Source organism: Lithobates pipiens, unplaced genomic scaffold (assembly GCF_037356315.1).
Source record: "Lithobates pipiens isolate NorthernLeopardFrog02 unplaced genomic scaffold, aLitPip1_a1.2 Scaffold_24, whole genome shotgun sequence".
Lineage (NCBI taxonomy): Eukaryota > Metazoa > Chordata > Amphibia > Anura > Ranidae > Lithobates > Lithobates pipiens.
This window is the reverse complement of record NW_027507786.1, coordinates 17,622,122-17,632,165: the sequence shown is the minus strand read 5'-3', so window position 1 is coordinate 17,632,165 and position 10,044 is coordinate 17,622,122. Positions and strand designations below refer to the sequence as shown.

The 10,044-nt window shown below is 48.0% G+C and overlaps 1 protein-coding gene across 1 annotated transcript; it reads left to right on the top strand.

Moving 5' to 3' along the window:
• The first annotated feature begins 5,207 nt into the window (after nucleotides 1–5,207).
• Nucleotides 5,208–9,581, top strand: LOC143929690 (vomeronasal type-2 receptor 26-like). The gene is made up of 2 exons (XM_077453636.1): nucleotides 5,208–5,380; nucleotides 6,298–9,581. The coding sequence occupies exons 1-2, from the start codon at nucleotides 5,365–5,367 to the stop codon at nucleotides 7,200–7,202; spliced, it is 921 nt and encodes a 306-aa protein (XP_077309762.1). The 5' UTR covers nucleotides 5,208–5,364; the 3' UTR covers nucleotides 7,203–9,581.
• Nucleotides 9,582–10,044: the final 463 nt, after the last annotated feature.

Sequence of the window (10,044 nt, the reverse complement as noted above, 5' to 3'; positions counted from 1 at the left end):
CCTCTTCATTCTCCTCTCCCCATCCACGCACAACAGGGATCCCAGAAAGGTTTAAAGCATGCTCTTTTTGCTCCTCCTCATCCGCCCCGGCACCATCCTCCTCTGACTCCTCTTCAGACTCCTGTTGTTGACCTGTCTCAGATAGAGTAGCCCCCCTGGGAATTCATCCAGCATTGCGACTTCCTCATCTTCCCGCTCCTGCTCCTCCACAGCTTGATCAATGACACGACGCAATGCACGCTCCATAAAGAAGGCATAATGTACCATGTCACTGATGGCACCATGGCTGCGACTGACCAGTTTGGTGATCTCCTCAAATGGGCGCAGAAGTCTGCATGCGTCGCGCATGAGCAGCCACTGGCGCGGTGAAAAAAACCCCAGCTCCCCAGAACCGGTCCTGCCGCAGAGTTCATACAGGTAGACGTTAACTGCACGTTTCTGCTGGAGCAGCCTAGCAAGCATATAGAAGGTTGAGTTCCATCACGTGGGGCAATCGCAAATAAGACGTCTGACCGGCAGATTGTGTCACCACTGAATGTCAGCAAGGCGAGCCATGGCCGTGTAAGATCTTCTGAAATGGGCTGAGATTTTCCTTGCCTGCCGCAAGATGTCCTGGACCCCAGGGTATTTGACAAGGAATCGCTGCAAGACCAAGTTTAAGACGTGTGCCATGCATGGCACGTGCGTGATTTTGCCCTGTTTCAATATGCTAAGCAGATTGGCACCGTTGTCACACACCATTTTACCAACTGTCAAATTGAGCAGTGTTAGCCACTGATCTGCCTGTGAATGCAAAGCTGAAAGGAGTGCCGGGCCAGTGTGGCTCTTGGCTTCCAGGCACAACAGGCGCAGCACGGCATGGCAACGTCTCACCTGGCATGTCGAATAGGTTCTGGGGAGCTTGGGCGGCGCAGCGGAAGAGACGCTAGCAGCGGAAAAGGAGGAGTCAGCTGAGGAGGGAGGAGGATGGAGAAGGAGGAGGAGGAGAAGAAGAGTCAGGCCTGCATGCAATCCGTGGCGGTAAAACCAAATCTACACGGGTGCCACAGGTTACATGCTTGACGGCCATCAGAAGGTTCACCCAGTGGGCAGTAAAAGTGATATACCTTCCCTGCCCGTGTTTGCTAGACCACGTGTCTATGGTCAGATGTATCTTGGCACCGACACTGTGTGCCAGAGATACATTCACTTGCTGCTGAACATGGCCATATAGCTCTGGGATGCCCTTCTCTGAGAAATAATTCCTTCCTGGGACCTTCCATTGTGGTGTTCCAATGGCCACAAATTAGCGAAAGGCCTCCGAGTCCACCAGTTTATATGGCAGTAGTTGGCGGGCTATGAGTTCTGACAAGCCAGCCGTCAACCGTTGGGCAAGAGGGTTATCCGGCGTCATCATTTTTTTACGCTCGAACATTAGGCCCACGGAAGACTGCCTTTTTGCAGAAAAACGTGAGCTTGGTGTGATGGAAGGTGGAGTGGAGGACAATTGTGAGAAGAGAGGAGAAGGAGAAGTAGAAGACGAGGCTGGATGGTGAGAGCCTGCAGTGTGGCTTTGTGTGTTCCGTTGCTCCCACTCGGCTCGGTGATGGCTGCTCATGTGACTTCTTAAGGCGGTCGTCCCTAGGTGAGTGTTGGGCTTACCACGACTAATGCGTTGACTGCAAAGATTGCAGATGGCAACGCTATTGTCAGCAGCGGACACGTTAAAAAAAGCCCACACTGCGGAGCCATGTGCCGGTGTCCTGGGAATGCCAGATGTGACCGTACATGGTCGATGACTCGCTCCTGATACATTTGCAGTCTGCTTTGTCCCTCCTGTGCAATGTAAGTTATTCCTGCTTCTCCTCCCTATCTGCTGGTCCATATCTCCCTCTGAACTCCCCTCCTCTTCCTCTCTTGTGGGCACCCACGTGACATCACTAGACACATCATCATCAACGTCACCTTTCCCACCGCTATAAGTAGAGATTTTGGAGTAGGCAGCAACACGGGGACCAACCTCCTCCTTGGGCTGATCTGGGTACTGTTGTCAGACTGCTGAGTGGCGGTTGTTGCTACCTCCTCTTCCTGATCCAATACCAAGAGTGGCTGCGCATCAGAAATGTCTTGATATGGATCGGAAAATAATTCCTGTGACTCAAGCGGAAGGTATGTGGTGGTGGTGGTGGTGGTGTTGTTGGTGGTAGTGTCTTTGGGGGTGCACATAACAGAGAGTGAAGAAGAGGGTGCAGATCGAGAGGATGAGGAGGGTGCAGAAGAGTAAGGCTGTGCGAGCCACTCAACCAAGTCTGGTGCGTCCTTAAAAGTAATTGAACGCACCTTCTGCAACTTCCCACTTTGGCTCAAGCCTGTTGCTCCTGCCCTACCCCTACCACCCCTGCGGAAGGGCCTGCCTCTTCCTCTGCCTGTCATTTTTTAAATGACCCTGTGACAAAACTCTCAGTCCCTATACCGATGAAGGACTGCTGCAGTATAGGGGAGCGGTCAGCAGTAGTGCACCTCAACCCTATGTATTGTGGACCGATACCAGTCCTTATAGAATAGCAGACTGTACCTCACTCAACCCTATGTACTGTAGCACCCTAGACAGACCAAGTTACCAGTCCTTATAAGGAGCTTTGTGGAACAAGTAGGTTGTGTGTGAGTGATTAGCAGACTGTACGTCAGTCCCTATACCGATGAAGGAATGCTGCAGTATAGGTCAGCGGTCAGCAGTAGTGCACCTCAACCCTATGTATTGTGGACCGATACCAGTCCTTATAGAATAGCAGACTTTACCTCACTCAACCCTATGTACTGTAGTACCCTATACCTTACCAGTCCTTATAAGGAGCTTTGTGGACCAAGTAGGTTGTGTGTGAGTGATTAGCAGACTGTACGTCAGTCCCTATGCCGATGAAGGACTGCTGCAGTATAGGGCAGCGGTCAGCGGTAGTGCACCTCAACCCTATGTATTGTGGACCCATACCAGTCCTTATAGAATAGCAGACTGTACCTCACTCAACCCTATGTACTGTAGCACCCTAGACAGACCAAGTTACCAGTCCTGATAAAGAGCTTTGTGGAACAAGTGAGTTGTGAATGATTAGCAGACTGCAGCAGAAGGGCAGCAGTCAAGTATAATATTCTTTCTATATTTGGAAGAAAGAATATTATACGTGTACAAGCCTATTACCATACCACTGATACCAGTCCTGAAAAGAACCTTTGTGGAACTAATAGTAACAGCTACTGATTAAACTGACCCTCACTGCCTCACACACTGCTTCTTGCCTGTCCCTATATAAACTGACAAAACAGAGGCTACTGGAACAATAATTGAAATAGCACTTTTGTGAACCTGATAGTAACAGCTAATGACTAATCTGGCTGTCCCTGCAGCACACAGCGTCCTGTCCCTTTCTCTAAACTGACAAAAGACACTCAGACTGCTGCAACAATCACTAGCACAGCACTGCCTATCCTGAACTACACCTAACACCTATACCAGTCCTAAAAAGAACTTTTGTGTACCAAATAGTTAGTGGTTTATCTCTCCCTGCTCCACACAGCAACCTCTCCCTGTAGTGACAGAAGAAAGAATGTAAAATGGGTGTATTTCATAAGTTAGGGGGAATGTCCAAGTGTCCATGTGCTGTAATGTCTCAATTGGCTGTCCTGTACCCCATGATGGATGTGTCATCATAGGTCAAAGTTCTTTTACACAGTAAACGCGGAAGTCCGCCGGGCGAACGGCGCCAATAGTTCGCCGAACGGGCGGACTGCGAACAGCCAAAATTCGCAGCGAAACGACCGCCGGGCGAACCGTTCAGCCATCACTAGTCAGAATGTCCGACCGTGTGTACAAGGGCTAAGACCGTTTACTGATGAGAAGTTTGAATACACCTGACCTATGCGTCTATTGTTATTGGATAGGTTACCCCACCCTGAATCCAAGGGGGCTGTGTCCCTGAGTTGTATATCTGTTGTTACATGTGTTTGAATAAAGAGTCTGATGTTTTTCACCCTACACTGAGTTACGGCTGGTGACTGGGTGGGCTAAAGGGTCTTGGATAGTGCTGGTTCTGGACAAAGGAATCATTTACGGCGGACATAGTCCTGTTGAGGACAGGGATTCGTCACACCACACATCTGAAGTATCGTCGTGATCGTTACAGTGAGAGCAATAATTCTAGCCCTAGACCTCCTCTCTAAGCCCCTGTACACACGGTCGGAGATTCCGACAACCAAATCCGTCGGATTTTGTCCGTCGGATTTTGTCCGAAACTGTTGCATACACACGGTCGGACAAAGTTTTCGGAAAATCCGATCTTTCAGAATGTGATGACGTAATTTCGTTAAGATGGGACTACGTTCAGGCTAGTAGCCAATAGCTTTGATGTAGGAATTTGATCTGAGCATGCGTGTCAAATTCCGATCGGAATTCTCTACTCATGATCGGAGTATGTCCGATCGGAGCATTTTGTCGGGAAATATTTCCGGCAAGTTGGAAAATTTGGTCCGACGGATATTCCGATGGAAACAGTCCGATGCAGACCACACACAGTCGGAATATCCGACAAAGCGCTCCGATCGGACACATTCCGTCGGAATCTCCGACCGTGTGTACAAGGGCTTAGTCAAAACTGGTAACCTGTAGAAAGTTTTAAACATCGCCTATGGAGATTTTTAAGTGTCAAAGTTTGTTGCCATTCCACAACCAGGCGTGGCATGTTGGGTATCTATTTACTCGGCGTAACATTAATTTTCACAATATAGAAAAAAATTTACCTAACTTTACTGTTTTCTTTTTTTTCCAAAACAATTGCATTTGTACGACCGCTGTGCAAATATGGTGTGACATAACATATTGTAAAGATCTGCATTTTATTCTCTAGGGCGTCTGAAAAAAAAATATATAATGTTTGGGGGTTCTAAGTAATTTTCTTGCAAGAAGAAAAAAAAGATTTTAACTGGTCAACAGCAAGTGCGAAAATTAGGCTTGGTCCTTAAGTGGTGGAAGTAAACCCTTCTATCGTTTTCGGTCAAGGAAGCTGCCATCTTGGCCTCTAATGATTCTTCAACTGCCATAATGCTGCACATGTGATCAGTTATTAAACCAGCCATTGGATGGTTTGAAAGTTTGGTTGAGAGCACAACCAATGTGAAAGTTAGCATTTCCGGCATGCCGGGAATGTAAGTGTTTTTTTAAACTGGGTTTACTCCCGCTTTAAGTTTTTCCTGAAGGTTGTCTAACAAAAAATTCTCTTTGTCTAGATCCCGAGATCGCAGTGTTCTGAAGACTGTTTACCAGGAAACAGAGAAGTGCCGAGCTCAGATAGACATGAATGCTGTCATGGTTGTGTCCCGTGCTCAGAAGGAGAGATGTCCAATGAAACAGGTGGATATTACTACTACTTTCTAATGCCTCGTACACACGATCGGACATTTCGACGAAAAAAAAAAACATGGATTTTTTTTCCAAAGGATGTTGGCTCAAACTTGTCTTGCATACACACGATCACACAAATATTGTCAGAAATTCTGATTGCCAAGAATCCGGTGAAGTACAACACGTACAACGAGCCGATAAAAATTAAGTTCAATAGCCATTTCGGCTCTTCTGCTTGATTCCGAGCATTCGTGGAGTTTTGTGCATCGGAATTGTCTACACACGCTCAGATTCTCCGACAACAAATTTTGTTGATGGAAAATTTGAGATCCACCTCTCGAAATTCCAACAGCAAATGTCCAATGGAGCATGCACACGGTTGGAATTTCCGACAACAAGCTCACATCGAACATCTGTTGTCGGAAATTCCGATTGTGTGTTCTGGCCAAGCATGTCTCCTGTCCTAAACCCTATTGAGCATCTGTGGGACATCCTCAAACGGAGGGTGGAGGAACGCAAGGTCTCCAACATCCACCAGCCCCATGATGTCGTCATGGAGGAGTGCAAGAGGACTCCAGTGGCAACCTGTGAAGCTCTGGTGACCTCCATGCCCGAGAAGGTTAAGGCAGTGCTGGAAAATAATGGTGGCCACACAAAAAATTGACACTTTGGCCAAGTTTTTAGAGGTAATTAAATACCACCAAAAGAAAACTCTATTTGTGGGAAACAAAGGACATACATTTTATTTGGATACAGCTTTGCATGACCGCACAACTGTCAGTTAAAATAAAACAGTGTTGTATCCAAAAAATGGCCTCGTCATGAAAGGAGTTTTATAGTTTTTGTCCAAAATACTTTTTATTCTGTGTAAATTAAAAACTAAAATCAAACATGTTCTAAATTCCACAATTGGTTTTATTTTTCAGGAAGTGAGAACTGCATGAAGTGTCTGGACCACGAATGGCCAAATGAGAACAAAACGGAATGTAATCCCAAGCAGACAGAGTTTTTGTCTTATACTGATAATCTATCTTTAATTTTCATGGTTATCTCTTTATTCCTTTGCATTTTAACTTTTTTGACAATGATTGTATTTATCTCATATGGAGATACCCCCATTGTCAGAGCCAATAACAAGAGCCTCAGCTTTGTCCTCCTGGTCTCCATCATGTTGGGTTTCCTCTGTGTGTTCTTGTTCCTGGGTCGTCCCATGGATACAACCTGTTGGCTGCGCCAAACATCTTTTGGATTTCTTTTTACCATAGCGGTCTCCTCTGTGTTGGGCAAGACTGTGATGGTTTGGCTTGCTTTCAAAGCCACCAAACCGGGCAGTGTGTGGAAGAAATGGGTTGGAGTAAAGCTGCCCAATTCTGTTGTCTTCATCTGCTCATCAATCCAAGTTTTAATCTGTATTGCATGGTTGTCGATCTCTCACCCATTCCAGGAGTTGGACAAACGATCATATCAAACAAAGATCATCGTTCAGTGTAATGAAGGGTCAGTTATCGGGTTCTACTCTGTCCTGGGATATATGGGGATCCTGGCTGCTTTCAGTTTCAGTACAGCGTTTTTAGCAAGGACATTACCGGACAGTTTTAATGAAGCCAAATACATCACCTTCAGCATGCTGGTGTTCTGCAGTGTCTGGATTGCCATGATCCCGGCCTATCTGAGCACCAAAGGGAAATACATGGTGGCTGTGGAGATTTTCGCCATCCTGACCTCAAATGCTGGACTTCTACTTTGTATATTTTTTCCAAAATGTTACATAATTCTCTGTCATCCCGATTTAAATTCAAGGAAGCTTTTGCTTGACAACAGATGTAATTAAATTTTTAGGCTGGGTTCACACTATTGTGAATTGGTTCCGGTCTTCCCTGCTTCCAATACGCATGTCAAGAGATTGTGACCGGCTCTCTAGGGAGCGGCTCCGGTGTGAATTGCACAGGAGTCCTGTGCATCTTCTGGTCAGTTTCTGGTCTGAATTCAGCCAAAAATCGGATCTGAAGCTGTGAACAGGGATGCATCAGACCCCTGCTGTCAGACGCTCCGAGTGGCAGTGTGAGCCCAGCCTTATAGTGATAATAAAGAGTTGTACCTTCATATTAAACTTAATGTGGGGCTTCCAGGAGAATCTGCTTTACCGATGGCTAGCTAAAACCACTTGGATTGGTAGCTGTTTTTTTTGGGGGGGGTTAGGCAGCAGACAACCACTGTCGTTCAGATCACCTGCACCCCCCCGGGCAGGGTCTTGTGGTCCAGCCCCACACTTACCCCATCTAGGTTTCGGGCAGGCTGCACGCCTATGGGTGATGGGCAACAGGGCAGTTAGGTGGCGGCTTCTATCGCATCCCCTCCTCCTCTGCATCATGGCAGCTTACGCCCCGCGTCTCCTCCCAACTCCTCCTAGGCATCCAACAGGATCACCTGTCCTTTCAGCCAATCAAGTGTTGGCTTTCAGGGCCCACTTCCTGATTGGCTGGGAGGAGGATCAGTTTGACAATAGTGAATATTCATTCCCTATCATCACACAACTGGGTGGACTCGGGGCTCAGAGCTTTGCGCCCTGAGCCCATTCTTTTTTGAAGACTATAAGAGGCTCTGGCTCTAATCACAAGCTTTAAACCCCCCCCCCCCCATTGGAATCCATGCATCTGGCACCCTGCATATAGATTAGGGGTCACGCGCATGAAAGGGAGGTGGCGCCTGTTCGCCACTAATGTGAGGGCCGTGACTGACCACTTGTCAAAATCAAATTGCATTTTTCTGGCAAATAAGTGTTTGGGGGTCTGTCAGTAAAGTTGACCTTTTATTTTCATGGAAGCTTAACATTAAGGCTTGAACACAATGAATGATGCGCCAAGTAGAATATTTTCCTTTTGCGATGTTGCGCCACAGGCATGCATACCATTTGTAGTGTTTGTTTAAACTTTTTATGTTAATGAACTTGTTCACAGTTAAAAGATGTAAAACAGATCTCTTCATTGATTTTCTTGTTCAATATTTGTATTGAAGGATTTGCATACAAAGATGGGAAATATGCAACATGGAGCAAAAATAATTCTTGCCACCACGCAGGGAGGACCAGTAGGCAAGAATTACAGCTTATAACAGATATCGGTATATCGACTATTAAAATAGAAAAAATATTTTAGAAAATATTTGAATCAAAACATTTTTCCCATATTCATCAGCAGAATCATGCGGGTGAAACAAGATGCCTTCCCTGGAAAGGCCCAGGGTTAGCAGTAGAACCATGAAAAATCGGGAGAGGGGAGCGAGGCAAGAAACACAAAGAAGAGTAAAGAAGTAGTAAGATAGATTCTGTCAAAAAAAAACAATGGTAGTTGGAGCGCTATGGCTGATGAGAGGACACCTCTATTGGGGGGGGGGGGGGGGCATGTATATCACAATAGAAATAGGTAACAAATTGCGCTATACAAATCAAATTTAATTAAAGTCCATATGTGTACCAAACAAATGATACATGTGAAAAATATTCCAGATTAACGTGACAAAGTGATTAGTTCCATATCCGTGTCCATCACCTATCACATTATCCTTTAGGATTATTAGGGATCTCACTCACGGTAACACACCATGAGCTGACATCTAAAAGCCTTAAGTCTAGTGTGTCGACCAGCACACATCTAAACAAACTCAATTGTTCGAGGACGAGAAGAGAGGAGACGCACTCGACCGTCAGAGCCGGGACACGGAGGAGACTGAGGGGGAAAGCCGCAACCTGTCAGCACAGGGTGAATGGGCTGGTGACTGGAGGGGCGTGGGTATGGTGTGCGGTGAGGGCTGGAGTGATGGGGGTCGGGTGCATCTGCCGGCATCCCTACCGATGGAGCACCAGCCGCCACTGACAGGGATCCTTGTGCACACATTGGAAAGGCAGCCCGCTGAAGGGCAGAGGAAACTCTGTAGGTAATGAGACACAAGGAGAAAGGAGCAGCACCAATCGGGGGTGTGGCAATATCAGAAAACAAGTTTATATAAAGGTAATGCACTTATTAGACAATAGTGATTCTAGGCACAATGTAACTGTCAGCCAAGTAATAGCAGAGATACGGGGCGGCAGCTGGAGGGTGCGGTGTCCTCGTACGGGGCGGCAGCTGGAGGGTGCAGTGTCCTCGTACGGGGCGGCAGCTGGAGGGTGCGGTGTCCTCGTACGGGGCGGCAGCTGGAGGGTGCGGTGTCCTCGTACGGGGCGGCAGCTGGAGGGTGCGGTGTCCTCGTACGGGGCGGCAGCTGGAGGGTGCGGTGTCCTCGTACAGGGCGGCAGCTGGAGGGTGCGGTGTCCTCGTACAGGGCGGCAGCTGGAGGGTGCAGTGTCCTCGTACGGGGCGGCAGCGGGAGGGTGCGGTGTCCTCGTACGGGGCGGCAGCTGGAGGGTGCGGTCTCCTCGTACGGGGCGGCAGCTGGAGGGTGCGGTGTCCTCGTACGGGGGCGGCAACTAGAGGGTGCGGTGTCCTCGTACGGGGAGGCAGCTGGAGGGTGCGGTGTCCTTGTACAGGGCGATAGCTGGAGGGTGCGGTGTCCTCGTACGGGGCGGCAGCTAGAGGGTGCAGTGTCCTCGTACGGGGCGGCAGCTAGAGGGTGCGGTGTCCTCGTACGGGGCGGCAGCTGGAGGGTGCGGTGTCCTCGTACGGGGCGGCAGCTGGAGG